The sequence below is a fragment of the Mustelus asterias genome, chromosome 6 (assembly GCF_964213995.1).
Source record: "Mustelus asterias chromosome 6, sMusAst1.hap1.1, whole genome shotgun sequence".
NCBI lineage: Eukaryota > Metazoa > Chordata > Chondrichthyes > Carcharhiniformes > Triakidae > Mustelus > Mustelus asterias.
The window spans coordinates 136840913-136865007 of record NC_135806.1 but is presented as its reverse complement, the minus strand read 5'-3'; the positions used below and the strand labels follow the sequence as shown (position 1 = coordinate 136865007).

Below are 24095 nucleotides of genomic sequence, written 5' to 3'. Positions count from 1 at the left end.
TTGCATTTCCAAAAGGCAGATGCTAAGGTGCCACACAAAAGGTTAACATGCAAGATAAGGGCTCATGGAATGGGGATAATCTATTAGCGTGGCTTGAGGATTGCTTAATGACCAGAGTGTAGAGGGTGGGGATAAATGGGGCATTTTCAAGTTGGCTGTCTGTAACTAGCAGAGTGCTGCAGGTTCAGTGATAGAAACTCACTATTTGCAGTCAATACTAATGACTTTGATGAAGAATAATGAATCCAAGTTTGCTGACAGGCCAAAGCTAGGTGGGATCTAAGCTGTGAGGAGGACACACACAGACTGCAGAGAGATAGAGACAGGTTAAGTGAGCGGGCTACAAGGTGACAGATGAAGTATAATGTGAGGAAGTGTGAGGTTATTCATTTTGATCGTAAGATTAGAAAAGCAGGTTGCTTTTTAAAAGACATCAAAATTGCATATAAAAGCAAAATACTGCAGATGCTGGAAATCTGAAACAAAAACAAGAAGTGCTGGAAATGCACATCAGTGGAGAGAGGAACACAGTTTCAGATCATTACATATCATAACATAGATGTCCAGTCATCAATCCAGAACGTGAATTTGTGTAAAGTTATTATCCAATTAGAAAGCTGGGGCATTGAGCGCCCATGGTTCTGAATGCATCAACTATGCTGCGTTAGGCAGTGCCGAGAGATTGATGTATGTTGGAGATGTCACTTTTTGATTGAGACCTTGAACCTTCTGCCTGCTGTTTGTGTGCCACAGAGATTCCTAACTCATTATTTAGTAGCATCCCTCACTCAGCGAACACCACCAAAAATTGGGTATCTGGTCATAGATCTCATTCGGTTTGTGGGATCTTGCTCAGCACAAATTGGCAACCACAACTGTTGAGCATAATAAGGACTGCACAAGAAAAGAGTAATTTGTTGCATGTGAGTCACTTGGGCGCATCCTGTGAATATGAGAGGTGCTCCAAGTTATTTCTCCAGTTCTATAGTTGACTCAAAATAATTTACATCCATGTGGCATTTTTCTACTATTTTGCATTTAATCAGTTTGCAAGATTTCTTTTGTCCTGTTTGCTCACTTGAATGACCTTGATGGGCTGAATGGTCTCCTTCTGTGCTGTAATGACTCCAGGACTAATTTATTGTCAAGATTGTTGCGTTCTTTGTTTTCTCAGTAAGTTTATCTCACTGTGCACCTTTCCATGTAAGCATTTTGTTTTACAGCTTTGTCTTCCAGGTGAAGTGCAGCTACCAAAAATCTTGTAGTTTCTCCTCCCACCCTTGGTGTGTGAAGGTGCCCTTTGGCATTCAGTCAGGGGTTGGAATTATGACTTTTACCCCTGATGTTGAGTTGGTGTTTACAGCCTGAAGTCCGGTTCCGTGACCTGCGGCATTGTGGATCTCTGCTCTTACACTCTGCTCAGCTGGTCATTTCTTACCTGCAAGTCTTGATTACCTGAGTGTCAGCAGGCTCCTCTCCACTGGTGGCATTGCAGAGGACTGTTACTTGATATCCACATACTCACTTCTAGTGGAGGTTGCTGGGTCGTGAGTGGGAGGGCAAATGCTGGCCAAATCCCTCCTGTGTAACACTGTCCCTGTTGTTGAGATTGACCAGACTAAAGGGGGATTGAATAATGGGACCTCTGATCAGACCAGCTCTGCTATTTCCTACCAGCTGAGTGACTAGAAAGGACCACTAGTGGTATACCTCATTGCTCAGTGTGTTCAGGAAGAGTGAAGTTTTTGATTGTACAAGTGCAAATATTGTACACCTGTCTATTTTTTTTCCAAAAGCAGCCTTGCCGGATAAAGGGAGACATTGGCCACTATACGGATGAGAACGCTGCCCCTCTGGTCCATTGTGTTCGTCTCCTTAGTGCATCTTTTCTTTTAACAGGACAGAAGAACGGTAAGCAACATAAATTTGGGTGGCTTGAACATTCATAGATTTGTCTTTACTGTGGGATATTGACCGTCATTCCGGACTTTGCTTTGGTACAGGTCTTATCCCAGACAGGGAAGTGAGAGTCAGTGTCAAAGCACTGGCAGTGAGTTGTGTTGGAGCTGCCATTGGACTTCATCCTGAAGCTTTCTTCAATAAACTCTACAGGACCCCACTTGAAGTTTTAGAGAGTCAAGGTAATGGAAAGGATTGAAATGTTTCTAACATTGACTTTTGATCCAGTTGTTGCAATAGTTCAGATTTTTTTTTGTCAGTGCGATCTCCTGACATTTCAAGTGTGTACAGTAAGAAGTTTAACAACACCAGGTCCACATCATTTCAAGTGTGTGCCAGGTGCACAGAGGAAAGCCGATTTTATCATTTTAGAATTGGTGCATCAGTATACATCTGCTGTATGTTGAAAATGGGAATTGACCACCTTTTCCCCTCCACCTCTCTCTACATCTCTCTTTCCTTCTAGTCCTTTCCACCATTGTCCCTCATACTCCATCCTTGTCCGCTTCCACCTCTGCCTTTATCTCTCTCCTCCTTTCAACTCCTGTTCTTAATTCCCACCGAGCTGTGCCCCTTCCTCCCCATTATCATCATTTCCCTTCTCTCCTCTTCCCTTCTCTTCTCCGTATTCTGCCCACAATCCCCTCCTCCGCCAAACTCACCAAAGATGACACTATCTGTAGTTTGGAATGGACAATATCTGACATGTCACAGAAATAGAAAATGCTAGAAATACTGCCATGGTCTAGCAGCATCTGTGGAAAGAAAGAAATGTAATGCTTTAGGTCAATAATCTGTTGTCAGAGCTGATGAAAGGTCCTCATCCTGAAACACTTACTGTTTTCCTTTCCACAGATTTCCAGCATTATTTTCCACTATTTAAACATCGTAACATTCAAGGATATGGGACAAGTGCTGGAAAATGGGATTAGTGTGACTTTTGTTGTAGTTATTGTGAGTGCAGATTCGATAGGCCGAAGGGCCTTTTCTGTGCTGTCCGACTCTATGACTATTTTCCTCTTGAATGTCTACCATGTATTTGCTTTCATGGTCATCTACTGTGAAGTTAAAGTTTCCATAGTCCCAGATGTCCATAGACTGCTCCCCCCTTTTGAAGGGGAGAGCTGATTTAACCTGAGGGTTAACACATCTCAGACAAGGGGCAAGGTTGACAAGGCAGAGCCTTCATGAATAACCTCAGCTGATATGGGAATTGAACTCTCACTGTTGAACCCATGCCCCTGTTGATGGCTCCTTTAACTGAGACTACAAGGGACAATCATGGAGCTTGCTGTGTCCAGCCTGATAACTAGTGATCCTTGGATTCCTCTTGTCCAGTTTAAAATAAGGAGTTGGGAACTTGTGCAAATGCCCTGTAGATTATTAGGTAATTTCAAAATAAAACCTGTAAAACAAATCATGAAAATTCCAGTTTGGCTCTTCTTTAGGGAAACCTTAGCTGCAATTTAGGGAGAAATGTTGGTGTACTGATAATGTCACTTAATCCAGAGGCCAGGTTAATGCCCTGGATACATGGGTTCAAATCCCACCATGGTGGTATTTAAATTAAATTAATAAATCTAGAATGACAAGCTAATCCCAGTGATGTTAACCATGAAATTATCATCGATTGTCAGAAAAACCCATCTGGTTCACCAATGTCCTTGAGGGAAGGAAAACTGCTGTCTTTCCCTGGTCTGGCTGTGACTCTAGACCCACAACAATGCGGTCGACAATTAACTGCCCTCTTGCCCTCAGAAATGGCCTCGCAAGCCACTCGGTTCAAGAGAAGTTAGGGATTGGTGACAAATGCTGGCCCAGCCAATGACTCCCGGATCCCATGAAAAGAATAAAACTTTGTTGTGTGGTGTTAGAGAAAGAAATTACTGCTGATGCTGGAAATGTGGCTTTTAAGCAGTAAATGTCAGCAAGGCTATCTGGCAGAGGAAAGACAGGCAAGTGGCGAATAGTCTTTAGCCACAGCATCCTTTTTGTGCATTATTTGTAATTGAAGATGAAGTGGCCACTGAGGTAATTCTCACACGTGCTCCAAAATATGGACTTGTAATCCACCAGCATGTTAACGAAATGAAAAGTTTGGAACCGGGACGTGAGAATTTTCACAGTGGTGGTGCAGTGCACTCCTCTGAATGTTGAATGAAAGTGAACGTGCAAAAGTGCACTTGAGTTTCATCAAGCAAAGGATCCACTGTATAGGCTGAAGTCTTGAATAGATGAAGGGTATCCCCGCAAAATGCCTTTTCCCTTTATTCATTATCGGGATGTGAGCGTCTCTGGCAAGATTGGCATTTATCGCCCAGACCTAGTTGAGAAGCCTCAACACCAGGTTAAAGTCCAGCAGGTTTATTTGGAATCACGAGCTTTCGGAGCACTGCTCCTTCCTCAGGAGTAGGTGAGGAAGGAGCAGCTCTCTGAAAGCTCGTGATTCCAAATAAACCTGTTGGACTTTATTTAACCTGGTGTTGTGAGACTACTTACTGTGCCCACCCCAGTCCAACGCCGGCATCTCCACATCCTAGTTGAGAAGGGTTGGCTTCTTGAACTGAAGCAGTTTGATACAAACAAGGATAGCTAAAGAGTTGACCTATATTGCTGGAGTCCATATATCATCCAGATTGGGTAAGAACGTTCCGGATTTTTCCCCAAAATGACATTCGAGAAACCATTTCGGCATTTGACAATCTGACAGCCTATTTTACTGATGGCAAGATCAGATTTTCTTTTTCAAACTGAATTAAAATTCTCAAGCTGCCATCATGGAAGTTGAGCTCACGTGGGCACTGTGGGTTGTTAGTCCTGATCTATGGATTGCTAGTCCCGTTGCATAGCCACTACACTATTGGTGTCTTACATGGCAGGTCAACCAGCATTAATCATTTCCTGTGTTTGTGTTTTTGCGAGTCTGTATTATGTGAAGAAGTCACAGAGTTACAACATGCATCTTTGATTCTTTTCATTCTGCAGAGGAGCAGTGCATTTCTGACATTTTGAAATATGTTGATCATGGAGATCCACAGATAAGAGGTGCCACTGCCCTCCTTGCTTCAACCTTCATTCATTCGGTTCTGACCAAGACTCGGTTTAATCCTGAAAATTGGCTTTCCACAGTAGGAGGCACCACAGGTAAGTGGACAATTTCATATTGATTTTCATTTCATCTCTGCCCCTCTTCATGACTGGTGCCCAGGCAGCTGGATAAATATTTTAGGAATTGCTCAATTGTAAAAAGTTTAAGGGCCGCCTAGTTTGTCTTCCACCATCTTGCAGTCATGTGCTATGTTCACAAAGAAATTGTGCAATCTTGATCAATTAGTCTCGAACAGACTCAGACAGAAGTCAATGGAAAACTCCCGAGTTGGAGAGATTTGTTGGAATCCATTGGTTCAAAATCACCACCTCCCAGACATTCTACACTTAGCCACTTAACGGGATCTTGATCAATTGGGCCAGTGGGCTGACGAATGGCAGATGGAGTTTAATTTAGATAAATGCGAGGTGATGCATTTTGGTAGATCGAACCAAGGCAGGACTTACTCAGCTAATGGTAGGACGTTGGGGAGAGTTACAGAACAAAGAGATCTAGGGGTACAGGTTCATAGCTCCTTGAAAGTGGAGTCACAGGTGGACAGAGTGGTGAAGAAGACATTCAGTATGCTTGGTTTCATCGGTCAGAACATTGAATACAGGAGTTGGGACGTCTTGTTGAAGTTGAACAAGACATTGGTAAGGCCACACTTGGAATACTGTGTACAATTCTGGTCACCCTATTATAGAAAGGATATTATTAAACTAGAAAGAGTGGAGAAAAGATTTACTAGGATGCTACCGGGACTTAATGGTTTGAGTTCTAAGGAGAGGCTGGATAGACTGGGACTTTTTTCTCTAAAACATAGAAAGCTGAGGGGTGATCTTATGGAGGTCTATAAAATAATGAGGGGCATAGATCAGCTAGAAAGTCAATATCTTTTCCCAAAGGTAGGGGAGTCAAAAACTAGAGGGCATAGGTTTAAGGTGAGAGGGGAGAGATACAAATGTGTCCAGAGGGGCAATTTTTTCACAGAGGGTGGTGAGTGTCTGGAACAAGCTGCCAGAGGTAGTAGTGGAGGCGGGTGCAATTTCGTCTTTTAAAAAGCGTTTAGATAGTTACATGGGTACGATGGGTATAAAGGGATATGGGCCAAATGTAGGCAACTGGGACTAGCTTAGGGGTTTAAAAAAAAAAATGGGTGGCATGGACAAGTTGAGTCGAAGGGCCTGTTTCCATGCTGTAAACCTCTATGACTCTATCTCGTGAGGGAAAAACAGCAGAAGGATATTTTGAAGGGGTTAGATAAAGTAAGGTAGGATGAGGCTCATGTGGGGCTAAAACACTGGCATTGACCAATGGGCTGAATGGCCTTCTGTGCTGTAAGTCCTGTAAAATACTATGTAAATTAACTTGTGCCTGGCATTGCAGCTTGTTGTTCTGAGATCTAATGGTTAGAAGTTCTGTTGCTTTTTCATGGCTCCAATATAAACTTGGTGCAACAACAACTCATATAGCATCTTTAACATAAAACATTCCAAGGTGCTTTGTGGGGACATTATAATGCAAAGTATGACATCACATGACATGAGATATTATGTTGGTGACCAAAAGCTTGGTCAAAGACATGGGTTTTAAGTAGCACTCTAAAGGAGGAAAGTGAGGTAGCGAGAGAGATGGTGTAAGGAGGGACTTCCAGAGCTTAGGGCTCAGTCAACCTAAGGCATGGCCGCCAGTGGTGGAGCGATTAAAGTTTGGATCACCACCACCTGGATGTTCCCCTTCAAAGTTCGCAGCATCCTGACTTGGAAATATATCACCGTTCCTTCACTGTCGCTGGGTCAAAATTCTGGAACTCCCTCCCTAACAGCACTGTGGGTGTATCTACACCACATAGAAACTAGGAGTCGGGGGCATAAGTTTAAGGTGCGAGGGGTAAGGTTTAAAAGAGATTTACGAGGCAAGCTTTTTATACAGAGGATGGTGGGTGCCTGGAATTCGCTGCTGGGGGAGGTAGTGGAAGCAGATACAATAGTGATTTTTAAGGGGTGTCTGGACAAATACATGAATAGGATGGGAATAGAGGGATATGGTCCCCAGAAGGGTAAGGGGTTTTAGTTCAGTCGGGCAGCATGGTAGGTGCAGGCTTGGCGGGCCGAAGGGCCTGTTCCTGTGCTGTAATTTTCTTTGTTCTTTGAGTAGGCCATTCAGCTGTTCGAGCCTGCTCCAACATTCATTATGATCATGGCTGATCATTAAATTCAATATCCTGATTTTCTCCCCCCACCCCCCCCTCTCTCTCTCTCTCTCTCTCTCTCTCTCTCTCCCCCCCCCCCTCCCTCCCCCTCCCCCCCCCATATCTCTTGAGCCCCAAGAGTTGTATCTAATTCCGTCTTGAGATCAATCAACATTTTGACCTCAACTACATTCTGTGGTAGTGAATTCCATACATCCACCACTCTCAGGGTGAAGAAATTTCTCCTCACCTCAGTTCTAAAAGGTTTACCCCTTATCCTGAAGCTATGACCCCTAGTTCTGGATTCCCCCATGATTGGGAACATTCTTTCTGAATCTACCCTGTCTAATCCTGTTAGAATTTTATAAGTTTCTATGAGATCCCCTCTCACTCTTCTAAACTCCAGTGAATATAATCCTTAGTCTCTCCTCATATGACCTACCTGCCATGGAATGCAATTGTTTCCAGAGGCAGCTCGCTGCCACCTTCTCGAGGGCAATTGGAGGTGAGCTATAAATGCTGGCCTTGCCAGTAATGCCCACATCCCATAAATGAATAAAAAAAGAACAAGAGGCCAGAATTCGAGTGCAGATATCATGGCGGCTTGTGGAGCTGGAGAAGATTACATGGTCAAGGCCATGGAGAGATTTGAAAGCAAGGATGAGAGTTTTAAAATCAAGTCATTGCACGATGTGGAGCCAATGTGAGTCAGTGAGTAGAGAGATGATCGGAGAATGGGACTTGCTGTGAGCACAGGATGATGTCAGCCATACTTCGATATTCTCTGGTTCACAGAAGATGAAATGTGGGAAACCAGCCAGGATTACAGTGTAGAGGTAATGAAGGGAAGAATGAGGGTTCCAGCAGCACATGAGCTGAGGTGGAGTGGACTTGTTTGATGGTACTGAGGTGGATCTAGGCAGTCTCAGTGATGGAGCAGAAATGAGGCTCATCTGAGTCAAATCCAACAGCAGGTTTACAAACAGTCTGACTAATTTGCATTTTTTGCGAGGGAGAAGGATGGTGTTGGATACTAGTGAATGGAGCTTGTGGGAGTAAAGTTGAGGGAGGAAGATTAGAATGGTTATCTACAAATTCATTCAGAAGTCTTGCAGATATCATGGTGGCTTGTGGAGTACAGCCCCAGTACAGCCTGGGGCTGTACCTGCCTTTCTGTCCATACCTGTTCCTCAACAGTCCCATTCTGGGTCCGTTGTGCCTGTTGTCTCCACATGTTCTACCACTGGTAGCAAACCTTTCGTCACCTTTTGAAGTCTCTCCCTATAACTCTACACCTTGCTATGGTTTTCCCCATGTCAAAATCCTCGTTAAAACCTGTACCTCTTTAATCATGCCTTTAACCATCTCCTTGTAATTTCTCTCTCTGGATCTATCATTGCAAGTTATTGCAACATTTCCTTCTAAAACACCTTAGTAAGAAGTTTGTTTTCTGTCTGTTCTTTACAGGATATGGCGTTTCTTTGGAGGATTGTGTGCCATTACTCCAGAAAACCCTGAAGGATAAATCGTCCGTAACTTGCAAACTGGCCTGTGCTGCTGTCCGGGTACGTCTGTCTCCTATTAGACTGGACTGGATAAATATATAGCATCCTTGCTTTTATTAACTGATTTGTGGGACATTCATTAGCACTGATTTTGTTTTTGTGAATACTGGTAGGTGTTCTTACATTGTAAGATTTTGTTATTTGGATTGGGAGGGGGCTGGGCTGGGAATGGCAGGGCCGGGGAGGGGACTGTACCGGGACAGCGGGGCCGGGGAGGGGGCTGTACCGGGACGGCGGGGCCGGGGAGGGGGCTGTACCGGGACGGCGGGGCCGGGGAGGGGGCTGTACCGGGACGGCGGGGCCGGGGAGGGGGCTGTACCGGGACAGCGGGGCCGGGGAGGGGGCTGTACCGGGACAGCGGGGCCGGGGAGGGGGCTGTACCGGGACAGCGGGGCCGGGCAGGGGGCTGTACCGGGACAGCGGGGCCGGGGCGGGGGGGCCGGGGAGGGGGCTGTACCGGGGCGGGGGGGCCAGGGAGGGGGCTGGGCTGGGGCGGGGGGGGCCGGGGAGGGGGCTGGGCTGGGACAGTGTGCGTGTGCCCCCCGCCCGATCCACTAAGTAGTAGGAATTGACCATTCGGCCCCTCGAGCATATTCCACCTTTCAGCATCTGAGAATCACAGGAAAGAAAATCACTGCAGCCTCTGTAATGTCTGATGTACCCAGTGTCTGTTGTACCCAGTGAGGGGCTTGAACATGCTGTGTAGAGGCTAGTGTGTTACCACCTGACTCATAGCTGACATTCCCAAAGTAATTTGATGGCATTTCCTGGAAGGCAGTGCTGCATCATTTGTATGATACAGAAGCTGTTGATTCCCGGCAGTTAGGTTACGGAAGGAGAGTTGCTGCTTCATTCAGTGGACAGATACGCCACCAGGTGGATCAGCCACTGAATTCCAACCACATCCTCACCAGGCAGAATGTACTGAATAGACATTTGCAGGATCATTTCCATCGGCGCTTTTCTCGGTGATCATCATCCAGTGAAGTTGGAAATTTGAACATGCAGTGTTTCAACTTAATTTAAGTACGAGCTGATGAACGAGCAGCGCTCCGAAAGCTCGTGCTACCAGATAAACCTGTTGGACTTTAACCTAGTGTTGTGAGACTTCTTACTGTGCCCATCCCAGTCCAAGGCCGGCATCTCCACATCATAAATTAATTTAAGGTATATAGAATCATAGAATCCCTACAGTGCAGAAGGAGGCAATTTGGCCCATCGAGTCTGCACTGACAACAATCCCAACCAGGCCCTATCCTTGTAACCCCACGTAAACCCCCAACACTAAGGGGAAATTGCACCCAGACCTATTCCCCGTAACCTGAAGTATTTACCCCACTAATCCCCCTAACCTACACATCTTGGGACACTAAGAGGCAATTTAGCATGGTCAATCGACTTAACCAGCACATCTTTGGACTGTGGGAGGAAACCGGAGCACCCGGAGGAAACCCACGCAGACACGGGGAGAACTCGCAAACTCCACACAATCACCTGAGGCCGGAATTGAACCCGGGTCCCTGGTGCTGTGCCACCGTGGCACCCACCATTAGTTGATATGTCAAATGAGTATTTCAAATAATGGAAATATCACGGGCATTGTGCACCCAGATTTTAATTAAGTGCTATCCGCGGCATGCAAGTAGCAAGAAAATTGTCCCTGTGGTGCAATGAACACTGTAACCCTTGTCTTTTGGAAAGAGGTTAGTTTTATCAAGCTGTTCCTTGTGATGCTGCTTAATGCAATCGATGCGCTGACCTTGTATAAGTGACCAATTCTGAGTCTGTGTAATTTAGATTTTATCCCGTACTTTGAGAGTGGTTGTTTTCACCTGGTTTCCTTCTTTCCCACCCAGCACTGTATTACCAGCCTGTGCAACAGCAGCTACAGTGAGTTGGGCTTGCAGCTCACCATCGACCTCCTGACCTTGAAGAATAACTCTTACTGGCTAGTGAGGACTGAACTGTTAGAAACCCTGGCAGAGATGGACTTCAGGTAAGTTCACTGACTGCTCAAGTTGGTGGGAGAAATACAAATTGTTAAGCACCTGACAAATTGAGTAGAGCTCTGAAGAGTCTCGATAGAGGAAATTTCATGGCTGTTACATACATGGATTTTCAAAATGCATTTGAGTGCAGCACAGGTTTACCAGAATGACGCTTGGGCTCCATTGGTTAAATTGCCAGGAGAGATTGCACAAACTGGGATTGTATTCCCAACAATTTAGGCAGTTACGGGATAATTTGATTGAACTTCCCAATATATTACAGGGAATTGTTAGGGTAGATTGGGAGAAACTATTTTCTCTGGTTGGGATCTATAGGGGGCATAGTCAAAAATTAGAGCTGGGCATTAATGGAGTGAAATTAGGAAACACTTCTACACTAATAGAAGTTTGGAACTCTCCTCCATAAACAGCGCTTGGTACTAGATCAGTTGTTAATTTTAAACTGGCGCTGATAGATTTTTGTTAAGGACATGAGACAAGGCAGGTATGGAGTGAGGTTCCAGATCAGCCATGATCGCATTGAATGGCATAACAGATGACCTGCTGCTGATCCTATAAATTACCCCAAAGGTGACTTGCTGATTTAAAAAAAAATAGGCACATGGTATAAAAGGGAGTATGGTAATATAGGTCAGAAGTTGGTTAAGGGGAGAAAGCAGAATGGTGGTGGTTAATGGATGTCTTTTAGCTTGCAGGGCTCTAAACAGTTCCAAGGAACTGTGTTGAAGTCGCCTACGTCTCAGTTGGTAGCACTCCTGCCTGTATTAGAATGTAATAATTTATAATCTCACTGGAGGACTGAAGCACATAATGAATGCATAGGGTTACGGGGACAGAGCCTGGGTGGGATTGTTGTTGATACAGGCTCAATGGGCTGAATGGCCTGCCTCTGCACAGTTGGGATTCTAAGTTCTATGTTCTATGACAAGGATAGTTGATGCTTGGGGGTGACACCACTTCCCCTCCAATCACACACCATCCTGACTTGGAATTATAGTGTCTTTTATTCACTGTCAATGCGTCAAAATCCTGGAGTTTCCTCTCTAACAGCACTATGAGTATAACTACACCACATGGACAAGAAGGTGGCTCACTACCACCTTGTCAATGATGCCCACATCCTGGGAAAAAATAAAAAAAATAGTGGTTCTCATTAGTTTAGAATATACAATGTACTTTGCAGCCAGTAAAATACCTTTGAAATGTAGTCACTGTTTTAATATAGGAAACGCTGAAGTGAATTTGCACACAGCAAGCTCCAACAAACAGGACTTCACTGATAGCTCTCCTACTCTTTTTCAAAATTGTGCCCTGGGATCTTTTATGTCCACCTTCAGAGCGCATATGGGATCTTGGTTTAGTATCACATTCGAAAGGTGACATCTCTGACAGTGCAGCATGGGAGTATCAGCCTAGATTATGTGATCAAGTCTTTGGAATCTGTCTTGACTCCACAACCTTCTGACTTGAGGGACGGTAGCAGTACCTACTGAATTGCACCTGACACCATGTAGCACTCACTCTGTTTATGGCAGAGTCCTGAAAATTGCAGTGAGTAACCAGTCATCTATACTTTGGGAAGTGATATTTGCCAGGACACTGGTGGAACTCCTTGGCTCCTTTTCAAATGGTGGCACAGTGGTTAGCACTGCTGCCTCACAGCGTCAGGGACTCTGGTTTAATTCCAGCCTTGGGTCACTGTCTGTGTGGAGTTTGCACATTCTCCTTGTGTCTGCGTGGGTTTCTTCCGGGTGCTCCGGTTTCCTCCCATAGTCCAAAGATGTGCTGGTTAGGTGGATTGGCCATGCTAAATTGCCCCTTAGTGTCAGGGGGATTAGCGAGGGTAAATGCATGGAGTTATGGGGATGGGGCTTGGGTGGGATTATGGTTGGTGCAAACTCAATGGGCAGAATGATGACCTCTTGCACTGTAGGATTCTATGATTCAGCAGGGTTCACGTCGGGCAGAAAGGGCATCCATTTAATTTATTTCCTGAAGGACTGCACCTTTGACACTGCAGCGTTCCCTCAGTGCTGCATCGACAGGTTACACTCTTAAATTCAGGAATGGGTTTTGACCAATCAAAAAGATGGTTTTCAAGGAGCTACGTAACAGATGGAAGGTTGAGAGTTTTTTGGGGAGAATTCCGAGTAGAATGCTCTGGACATGGCTGGTAGTAGAGGGGTGAAAAGCTACAGTTGGAGAACCCAGAGATACCTTGTCTGGAAAAGGTGGGGTGGTGTGTGACCATGGAGGGATTTTACCGTAAGGACAGGAGTTTTAAAATGGAGGCATTTCTATGCCATAAATACTGTTCAAACTTTGCTTCTAGGGGGAAATAAAAACATCATTTTGGCTTTGTGTTTCTTTGATGTGAACAATGATAAAACCTTTGTTCCTCAGGTTAGTTGGCTTCCTGGAGAGGAAGACAGTGGAACTTCACAGGGGTCAACATCACTACACTGGGGTAAGTTTTTTTTTATTGCACTGTTATTTCTGTACTCTGGCAGGCCTGTTATGTTTCTACATCCAGCTGTTCATGTCTACGCTTACAATCATGTAGGTTTAATTTAGGCTATCATGTCTCAGATTTTTACCCCAACTCTTCCCAGTCTGTCTTGTGAAGGCAGCAACTTAACCCCAATAAGTTGGGATATAGTTTCCCAGGTATACTTCAACTTTTTCACTGTTAGTGTGTAAGGCTGGATTCTCGCTACTGAGACACAGAACCCAAGTGAGGAAATTTCCAGACACAGCAGACCCACCTTGTTAAAAAGTGTTTCGTTTTTTTTCTGGGGTGTGGGGCTGAGGGAGTCGGCCTTGCTGCCGAGGAAGCAGATTGGGTTGGCCGAGTGCCAAGGTGGCTGTCTCAGTTCTCTGGGACTTTGTTAAAGTTATTTTGTTACACTTTATAGAGCCCTCATGCCAACTTATTTCTAACTCATGCCAATCCATCCACCACCCTTGGCCCTAGCGCTCTCCATGACAACCCATCCAATATCCATCATGGGTAGACCATTGGAGCCATTTTGAGATGGAATATAATAAAGGCCTTAAATTGTAATGCTGCCATCACTATATTTAAAAGTACTTTCATAAAATTCATTCAAATCTTTAAATCTCCTCAGGTGGTTAATTTCTTGTCAGTGTTATGTATTGTTAACCAACGCATCTCAGTTTGATTAGTCATGTGACATTATCAGAGACATTCGTGGGTTCTCTCTCTCTCCCACCCCCACCGCGTGGCAACATTTTCATCCTTTTATCTTGCTGAACAAGTGAGCTGACCACATTACATAACAGTAAAAGATGAAACTGGCATTGAGGTATGTTTTCCAGCAAGATTGTTGACAAAGGCCAGTTTTAGACAAAACTGGCAACGAGAAGCGTTTCCCAACAATACAGTCACAAAGAAATTAGCTCTGATCTGGACCTGGCATCAAGGAAGGGTTTCCAGAGACTACACTTGCATTACAATGGTGGGAATCGGGTAGGAGCAAAAGCAAGGCATAGTAATTTCTTATTAAAATTAAAAGAAAGTATTCCAGACCGATCCTAAGGATTTTTTTGCCGTTATTATAAACATAGGAGCCATTAGGCAAGGTGATCATGAATAAATCCAAAAAGAAATTCAGGAGAAATCTCTTCACTCCGAGATTGCTTAGGAACTAGCTGCCACATGGACTGGTTAAAACAAATTAGTCATTTAAGGGGAGGTTAGGTAAGCATACGGGGGGGGGGGGAGAAAGGAATAGAAAGATATATTGATAAGATGAGGTGAAGAAGGGTGGGAAGAGACTCCTGTGAGCATATGGCTAGAATGGCCCTGACCAATCGATTGTCACTGTACCGTAGGTTCTGTTTTTATATTTAAAAAAACACTTTATTTAAGAGGAATGGGATGAAGTGGATTGAGGAACCTTTTAAATCAAACTAAAATCTCTCAACCTGTTAGGGTTAAGTAACCAAATTGATTCCTACCTGCCTTGGGATGTTTTACTACAATAAAAGCAAGACGTTGCTGCCTGTCCAATCAAAACCTTTTTCTTTTGAAGATGTTGAAGCTTCAGGAGCGGGCCATCAATGATGTCATCATTCATTTGCTTGGAGATGAGGATCCAAGGGTCCGACATGTGGCAGCTACAAGCCTTGTGAGGTAATGATGGAGAGGGGGTGCGGGGGCGGGGCGGGGGGCTGATCTCAGTAATGGCAACCATGAAACTATCATTGACTTTTGTAAAAAAAAACCCATCTGGTTCACTAATGTCCTTTAGGGAAGGAAACCCGCTGTCCTTACCTGGGCTGGCCCCACATGAACTGACCTCTGAAATTGTCTAGCAAGCCACTCAGTTTTAAGGGCAATTGGCAATGGGAAGTAAAATGCTGGCCCAGCCAATGATGCCCACATGCCAAAAATGAATAAAGAAAAGATGCCAGTTTATGCTGCTGTCCCACATGAGCTCATTTCATGTAGCTCTTCCCCAACCGCCTTCAATATTAGAATTTACATAGGAGCCGGTCTAGGCCATTTGGCCCCTGGAACTTGCTTATCCATCCAATAAAATCATGGCATCTTGGTCTCGTGGTTTCTAATTTTAGTATCCTCTTTGGTTCTTCCTCTTTCTCAGGTTTGTATGCAATTTGTCTTTCACCTTCCTCTTAATACTGTAAGAAGTCTCACACCAGCTTAAAGTCCAACAGGTTTATTTGGTAGCACGAGCTTTCGGAGCTGCTCCGGAGTGCCAGACACTCACCTGATAAAGGAGCAGTGCTCTGAAAGCTTGTGCTACCAAATAAGCCTGTTGGACTTGAACCTGGTGTTGTGAGACTTCTTACTGTGCCCACCCCAGTCCAACGCTGGCAACTCCACATCATTGTTAACACTGATGTGATGTACTTACTGTTTTTGTTGGGCAGCATTATTTCCTCCGAGTCAGATAGTTGTGGTTTAAAGTAAGCTATTAGGTATTTTTATAATCTGCGCATCATTTCTTTGTTTTTACAGCTGCATTCTGATATTAACTAAAGGGTTGAGTCCAGCCCCTACTCAATGTACATATGTGAAATCATAAATTAATTGACTTATTTTTGTACGTGTTTGAATTTTCTTTTATTCCTTTGTTCTTATTGCAGGCTGATACCTCGCCTGTTTTTTGACTGTGATCAGGGACAGTCGGATCCGGTGGTAGCTGTAGCCAGAGACCAAAGCAGTGCATATCTGCAGCTCCTCATGCATGAAACTCAATCCCCTTCTCACTTTGCAGTTAGCACCATCACCAGGTAAAATTTAATTATCCTACTTGATAAAGGTTATCTATAATCATTGAAATACAATCCTCCATTCCTTTCGCACAGTTGATGATTGTACCTCCAGCCATTTTATCCCCAAGCTCGGGAATTTAAACCTCTCCGCCGCTATCCCTCTGTCTCTTTTTAAGACCATCCCTTATACTCTTCCTTTTTTTTTGGCTCGATGTCACCTTTCTCCTGACAACACTTCTGTGAAGCACCTTGGGATGTTTTCCTCTTGAAGGCGCTCAATAAATGCAAGTTGTTGTGTGTAAATTGCATATATTTGTTTCATAAAGGAGATCCAAGCCTTTGTCTGTATTGCAGTAACTGCAATTGTGTTTAGGAAGTACTGACAGTTTTGCCACTTCAGTGTGAAGAGGGCCTTAGCTTTCTTTGCAGATGCGAAGCTGAAAGGCGAGGCTAATTTTACTGTAGAATCTGAAGCTCGGTGATTCCATCACTAAACAAATAGTAGAATTCATCTACCAGTTTGTGGCCCATACACAAGGAGATCTATTGGAGAAAGCCAGAGTTTATTCTGCTTTGAGTCATCTCTTGGGGGACCGGGATAGAGTTCCACCTTCCAAATCTGACTAGTTGGGGAGGTCAGCATGTTTAAAATCAGCATTATTGCTTTGGCTTGATGGCTTGGTGCTCTGAGTCAATTTGCTGTGTCAGCTTTGGCATTACTTAGCATAATGGAAGTTGAATGAATAAGAATGTTACATTGCCAAACTTGAGTACTTGTTCTTCTGCAAGAAATCCAGCATTGGAGAGAGTACAGAGGAGATAGAGGTATTCAAGATCCTGTAGGGTATGGGCAGGTTCAATAGTGATAAACTGCTCCCCCTCAAGAGTACATCAAGAGGGCCCAGATTCAAAATATTCAGCAAAAGGAGTAAAAATGATGCAAGGAAAATCTTTTTCACCCAGAGGGTTGTGGGGCTCTGGAACTCACTGCATAAAAGAGTAGTAGAGACAGAAACCCTCAACTCATTTAAAAGGTGCCTGGATTTGCAACTGAAGTGCTGTAACCTACAGGGCTATGGACCAAATGCTGGAAAGTGGGATTCGGCTGGGTGGCTCGTTTATCATCTGGTGCAGACATGGTGGGCCAAATGGCCTCTCTGTGCTGTAAACCTTCTACCATTCAATGAATGTAAAGGTTGAGTTTTTCCTCAAAAGATCATACCTGCTTAAAACTAAGCCACAGAGTATTTAGTCAGGACTACAAATTGAACCTTTGTTTTTGCATTTAATCTACAAGCTTGAAATACATTTTAAAAAAGCCTTTGCTTCACTAATTGATATATTTTTTTAACAATATTTTCCTACATCATCCAGAACCTACAGAGGATTCAACATTGCACAGGGTACCACTGACGTGACGATAGAGAATAATCTGTCCCGTGTCATCACTGCAGTATCTCATGCATTAACCTCATCAACCTCCCGAGCCCTTATTGTGAGTGATGCCTGCTCTTCTAAACTTTGCATGCTGGCTCTTGGATAGTTTGTGAATGTAATTCATTTTAATGCTTTAAATTACTGCCATCCATGATGAGCGATGGATTAGAGTGTTCAGGTGACATTGATCTGTCCGATATTTTATATGAATTGATTTCCACCCACCTTTAAAAGGGGCCGAGTAATGAACTCCATTCTATCATGCCTTCATCCACTAATCATCCCAATAGACATTTGTAGGCTTCAATTTAATGCCTATTCTAGTGTTCTGAAAGCTGGAGATGATCCCCAATCAGACCAGCAGCAGCAAGGGGGTGTCAGCCTCTATTGGGCGACCTTCTCACTTGGCGTAGGGCCACCGCCAATGGTAGAATACCAGTGTTGGTGGGGTGAGTCCCTTAAGTGACCAACGCTTAAGATGTGGGCGGCACGGTAGCACAGTGGTTAGCACTGCTGCTTCACAGCTCCAGGGTCCCGGGTTCGATTCCCGGCTTGGGTCACTGTCTGTGTGGAGTTTGCACATTCTCCTCGTGTCTGCGTGGGTTTCCTCCGGGTGCTCCGGTTTCCTCCCACAGTCCAAAGATGTGCGGGTTAGGTTGATTGGCCAGGTTAAAAACTGCCCCTTAGAGTCCTGAGATGCGTAGGTTAGTGGGATTAGCGGGTAAATATGTGGGGGTCGGGCCTGGGTGGGATTGTGGTCGGTGCAGACTCGATGGGCCGAATGGCCTTCTTCTGCACTGTAGGGTTTCTATGATTTCTACAAATAATTGGCCACTTAAGGATCTTAATTGACCTCTGGGCAGGAAAACCATCCTCGGCCTTCCCATCTCTGACAGAATCAGAGGGAGTCAGGAGGGCAAACTTTCCCACCCCCCTCCCCCTCCAATTCAGCCTGCAGATGAGGGTGGAATTAAATTCCATCCCCTGTCTGAAATACTGTCTATTTCTGAGCGTAAAGCAAGTTGGCTGATACTTCCAGTGTAATTGCTGGTTATTTTAACATGCAATTTAGCCTAAACTATCCATGCTCATTGTGATTAGAAATGTAATACTGTGTAAAGTTGCTTGATTTCCTTTCATCCCCCAGCCCCACGACCCCTTCCATCCAGCGCTTGTGGAAGATTTGGATCGGAAATTTTTCATTTGAAAACAATGTTGCAGCAGCTGGAGATTTATATAATAAATACAAACTCCTGGAAGTCCTCAACTGGTCAGGCAGCATCTGTGAAAGAGAAACAGCTAATGTTTCAGATTCATTGGTGGGACATGGGCACCAGCATTTATTGCCCATCCCTAGTTGCCCTTGAGAAGGTGCTGGTGACCTGCTGCCTTGAATCGCTGCAGTCCACGTGCTGTGGGTTGACCCACAATGCCGTTAGGGAGGGAATTCCAGGATTTTGACCAAGCGACTGTGAAGGAACGGCCAATATATTTCCAAGTCAGGATGGTGAATGGCTTGGAGGGGAGGTTGTAGGTGGTGGTGTTCCCGTGTATCTGCTGCTTGTCGTTCTGGATGGAAGTGGTCGTGGGTTTGGAAGGTGCTAAGGATCTCTGGTGAATTGCTGCAGTGCATCTTGTAGATAGTACACACTGCTGCTACTGAGGGATGGTGGAGGGATTGAATGTTTGTAGATGTGGTGCCAATCAAGCGGATTGCTTTGTTCTGGATGGTGTCGAGCTTCTTGAGTGTTGTTGGAGCTGCACTCATCCAGGCTAGTGTGGAGTATTCCATCACACTCCTGGCTTGTGCCTTGCAGACGGTGGACAGGCTTTGGGGAGTCAGGAGGTGAGTTACTCGCCGCAGTATTCCTTTTGTCAGTGCCAGTGTGCCCCCATGTATCGTGCAGTTTTTAGGAAAGGTCACTGACCTGAAATATTAATTCTGTTTCTCTATCCGCCGCCAATGCTGCCAAATCCGCTGGATATTTCCATCATCCTGTTTGTTTCTTCATTCACTTCTGTACAAAATGATACTGCGTGGAACTGTGGAAAATCACTGTCCCTTTTAAAACTGTTACATACAGAAAGGATGTTTAAAACTGGGTACTGTCGACGTAGGAACTTGAGGAATACTGCCCAGAATAAAATAATGAAATTACTTTTGATGTATTAGGAAAAAAAATGCCAATTTCATTGCTCCTGAGGAGGCCCTACCTCCCTGCTAGGCAACTTCAGGGACTTCACTGCTGTGTGTGTTCCCTTGCATACTTCATTTGCTCTAGAGGAGAACCAGGGCCTGTGGGTGTCTGCGCAATCATACTGCAGACTGAGAGTGTAGAGGTTAGGGTTAAGGGGCGGGCAGCTATAGGAGTATATTTTGTGTGAATCTGCAAGCACCATTTCTCTGGAGTTTAGGGGACCAGAGCAAACATGCGGAGGGTTCAAGTGATGTGCTGCCCCGAAACATGGAATTTCTGAAATGTTATACTTTATACTTTGAAAGAGAAAGGGGCTATTATGGCAAATAGTATGCTTTGCTGCCACCTCTCCACTTATCTTTCCCTTGAACTATCCTTCACCCTGCAGTTCTGATTGTTGTTTGTGTTGTGTTATGATATCCTTTGTTTTATTTGCAGCTTGGTTGCTGTGAAGTTTTGTCTTTGCTCTCTTTGAACTACCCTGTGTGTAACTGGACCATTGGTTGGCACTGTGGGTATACGACTAGCAGTTCACAAGCATCCAGAGTCCACCTGTACAAGAATAGGGGGCGTTCTTTCAGGTACCTTGTCATAAAATGTTCTTGTGTGTCTTTCATGACTTTTGGGTCTCTTCCCATTTCTACTTAATGTTTGAGTGTTTAAGGCCTAGGGCCTTGAGGTCATGCCATAGGATTAATCCCCCAACGCTTAAGATGTGTAAGGATGTGACATTACAAAAGGAAGCAAGGGTGGACCATATATCCTCTCAAGCCTACTCTGCCCATGATCATGGGTGATCTTCAGCCTCAACTCCATTTTGCCACTTGGAACATAACATAAGAACAAGGAGCAGGAGTAGGTCATCTGGACCCTCGAGCCTGCTCCGCCATTCAATAAGATCATGGCTGATCTTTTTGTGGACTCAGCTCCACTTACCCGCCCGCTCACCATAACCCTTAATTCCTTTACTGTTCAAAAATTTATCTATCCTTGCCTTAAAAACATTCAATGAAGTAGCCTCAACTGCTTCACTGGGCAGGGAATTCCACAGATTCACAACCCTTTGAAGAAGTTCCTCCTCAACTCGGTCCTAAATCTGTTTCCCCTTATTTTGAGGCTATGCCCCCTAGTTCTAGTTTCACCCGCCAGTGGAAACAACTTCCCTGCTTCTATCTTATCTATTCCCTTCATAATTTTATATGTTTCTATAAGATCTCCCCTCATTCTTCTGAATTCCAATGAGTATAGCCCAGTCTACTCAGTCTCTCCTCATAAGCCAACCCTCTCAACTCCAGAATCAACCGAGTGAATCTCCTCTGCACCCCCTCCAGTGCCAGTATATCCTTTCTCAAATAAGGAGACCAAAACTGTACACAGTACTCCCGGTGTGGCTTCACCAGCATCTTATACAGCTGCAACATAACCTCGCTATTTTTAAACTCCATCCCTCTAGCAATGAAGGACAAAATTCCATTTGCCTTCTTAATTACCTGCTGCACCTGCAAACCAACTCCTTGAGATTCCTGCACAAGGACACCCAGGTCCCTCTGCACAGCAGCATGCTGCAATTTTTTACCATTTAAATAATAGTCCATTTTGCTGTTATTCCTACCAAAATGGATGACCTCACATTTACCAACATTGTACTCCATCTGCCAGACCCTCGTCCACTCACTTAGATTATCTGTATTCCTTTGCAGACTTTCAGCGTCCTCTGCACACTTTGCTCTTCCACCCGTCTTCGTGTCATCTGCGAATTTTGACACACTACACTTGCTCCTTGTATCCCTTGATTCCCAAAAAGCTGTCTAACTCAGCAGCAGTTTCTCTGGGATTCAACTGATCCCCTTTTTTACGGTGGATTTAACACAATCAAAATGTCTAGCCAATTCTGCTAAAATGGTAGCGTCAGGCAATCTCAATGAGTGACTGTACCTAGAAATACTGATGCATTTGACTCGTTGTCTTTGCCAACTTTTTGCTACAGCAACCCAAAGCTCCCATTGCCCACCTCTCTCCCCATAGCACTTTATCTGCGCCTCCATCCAATATTCATCCACTTTTCCCCATAAAATATGTTTTCTAATTCTCTGGAAAGTGAAAAAGAAATCAGCAATGGAAAAGGAAGCAAGACAAACCACTCAGCTCAAGGGCAAATAGGGATGGGCAACAAATGTCAGCGACACCCACATCACATCAAAGAATAACATAGAAACATAGAATGTAGGAGCAGGAGGAGGCCATTCATCACGATCATGGCTGATGGTCCAACTCAATAGCCTAATCCTGCTTTCTCCCCATAACCTTGGATCCCATTCACCCCAAGTGCTATATCTAACCGCCTCTTTCAATGTTTTGACATCAACTACTTCCTGTGGCAATGAATTCCACAGGCTCACCACTCTTTGGGTGAAGAAAAGTGTTACCGTCTCCATCCTAAATGGTCTACCCCTTATCCTCAGACTGTGACCCCTGGTTCTGGAGTTCCCCCACCATCGGGAACATCCTCCCTGCATCTACCCTGTCTAGTCCTGTTAGAATTTTATAAGATCCCTCCCCCCACCCCCGGCCCCATTTGTCTGAACTCCAGCAAAAATAAAAATAAGATTCAATATTAAAATATATTTAAGCTGCTCCCATTTAACAAGCAGTGTACTAATAAGTCCTCTTGCTACTTAAAGTAAAGGTTTTGGTTGGAAAAATGAGCCCCTGTAGTCAAGAACAAATAATCCTTCCCCCCCCTCTCTCTCCCCTTTACATTTTGTTTCTTTCCTCTGTTGCTCTGCTTCTTCTTAAAATGTAATCTTTGTGAAAGATTGACAACCCCTTTGTGCTACAGTTGAACCAGCCAATCAAGTGTCTTGGGGATAATACTATTTTAAAAAAAAATCCTTTTCATATGATCGCGCCAGTAAAAATTCAAAATGATCCTTTGTTATGAGACTCTTGTCATTCTTGAACTCGAGTTGAATTCAGGTTATCCCATTCACAAGTGTACTCAGCCTTCAGGGAGCACGTGTGCAGACATTATGATGCTTATGAAAGGTTCAGTTGTCACCTATATCTTTTCTCCTAGTTTTGTCCCGACTATTTAAAACATCCACGCTTAAAAATGAACAACTGCTTAATGCTGGTCACAATGTGATAACCGTCAGCCGTTTGCATTGAGATCAATTTCAGAGTTTTGCTGGTTATTGCGCTTTAAGTGCTCTATTCGTTTCAGGAACAAACAAATAGAGCACTTAAAATGCTCTACCACTGTGCCGCCCTTGAAGAACCAGGGTGGCACAGTGGTTGGCACTGCTGCCTCACAGCACCAGGGACCCGGGTTCAATTCCCGGTTTGGGTCACTGTCTGTGCGGAGACTGCACGTTCTACCCATGTCTGCGTGGGTTTCCTCCGAGTGCTCCAGTTTCCTCCCACAGTTTGAAAGACGTGTTGGTTAGATTCATTGGCCATGCTAAATTCTCCCTCAGTGTACCCGAACAGGTGCCGGAGTGTGGCGACTAGGGGATTTTCACAGTAACTTTATTGTAGTGTTAATGTAAGACTACTTGTGACACAAATAAATAAACTTAAACTGTTTGCACACTTGCTCACCACTCGCCTCGGCACACTGAATGCAAGAACGAACAGAAGTAAATAAATAACACCTCTTAATCTTCAAGAAGTGTATTTAGGCTTTTCTAATGTCTTTTAACTGATAGAGGTTACAATTTGTGCTGACTGTAGTTTAAAGAAAGTTGCAGGCCATAGTGGAGTTGGAAACAACTGGCCAAAAGGTCATAAAGGAATCAAACATTCTTGATGGATAGTAGGGTACTGATATAGCACCGCCAATTAGTACCAAACATTGCCTACTGCTGGCAAGTGTCCTTCATGTGAATGCACCCGCTACAAATGGTTGGAACTGTAGTGCATAAATCTATGATTTCAATTAGTAATTCCAGTTTTTCGTAAACTTAGTGAGTGCCACTTCTTTTGATAAAATTGGTTGAGCTGTTCATTAGTTTAACGGCCACTTATTCTTTGGCTTCTAGTTTATCGCAGAACAGTCCGACGGATGATCCCCGTAAAAGCTGTACTGTGGGGATGGTCAATATGATACTATCTCTGCTTTCCTCAGCCTGGTTTCCTTTGGACCTTTCTTCCCATCAGGATGCCTTAATATTGTCTGGAAACCTGCTGGCGGGTAAGTAGAGTTCTTTATCCGATGCATACTTAAAATTCCTTGTTGCACACCAACATACCTAGCACAGATTGTCTCTTCTCTATACAAATTGTTGTGTGAAATTTTTATTCTCTCAATTAACCTCCCCCTTTTCTCAAAATTGTGGAGATGCATCGTGGGGAGCATGTTTCCATAAGCTCTGGTTGCATTAT

At 44.4% G+C, this 24095-nt stretch overlaps 1 protein-coding gene across 5 annotated transcripts in view; it reads left to right on the top strand.

Moving 5' to 3' along the window:
• Positions 1-24095, top strand: part of htt (huntingtin) — a 222177-nt gene that overhangs the window by 90554 nt on the left and 107528 nt on the right. For 3 of the 5 annotated variants that reach the window (XM_078215139.1, XM_078215137.1, XM_078215135.1), the window contains exons 14-24: positions 1797-1911; positions 2004-2141; positions 4945-5103; positions 8709-8806; positions 10663-10802; positions 13219-13282; positions 14871-14971; positions 15949-16095; positions 17452-17572; positions 20151-20293; positions 23753-23904. In XM_078215139.1, the coding sequence (XP_078071265.1) occupies positions 1797-1911; positions 2004-2141; positions 4945-5103; positions 8709-8806; positions 10663-10802; positions 13219-13282; positions 14871-14971; positions 15949-16095; positions 17452-17572; positions 20151-20293; positions 23753-23904 (1378 nt within the window). The remainder of the gene's footprint in view (positions 1-1796; positions 1912-2003; positions 2142-4944; positions 5104-8708; positions 8807-10662; positions 10803-13218; positions 13283-14870; positions 14972-15948; positions 16096-17451; positions 17573-20150; positions 20294-23752; positions 23905-24095) is intronic. The other 2 variants (XM_078215138.1, XM_078215136.1) reach the window with 1 other exon arrangement.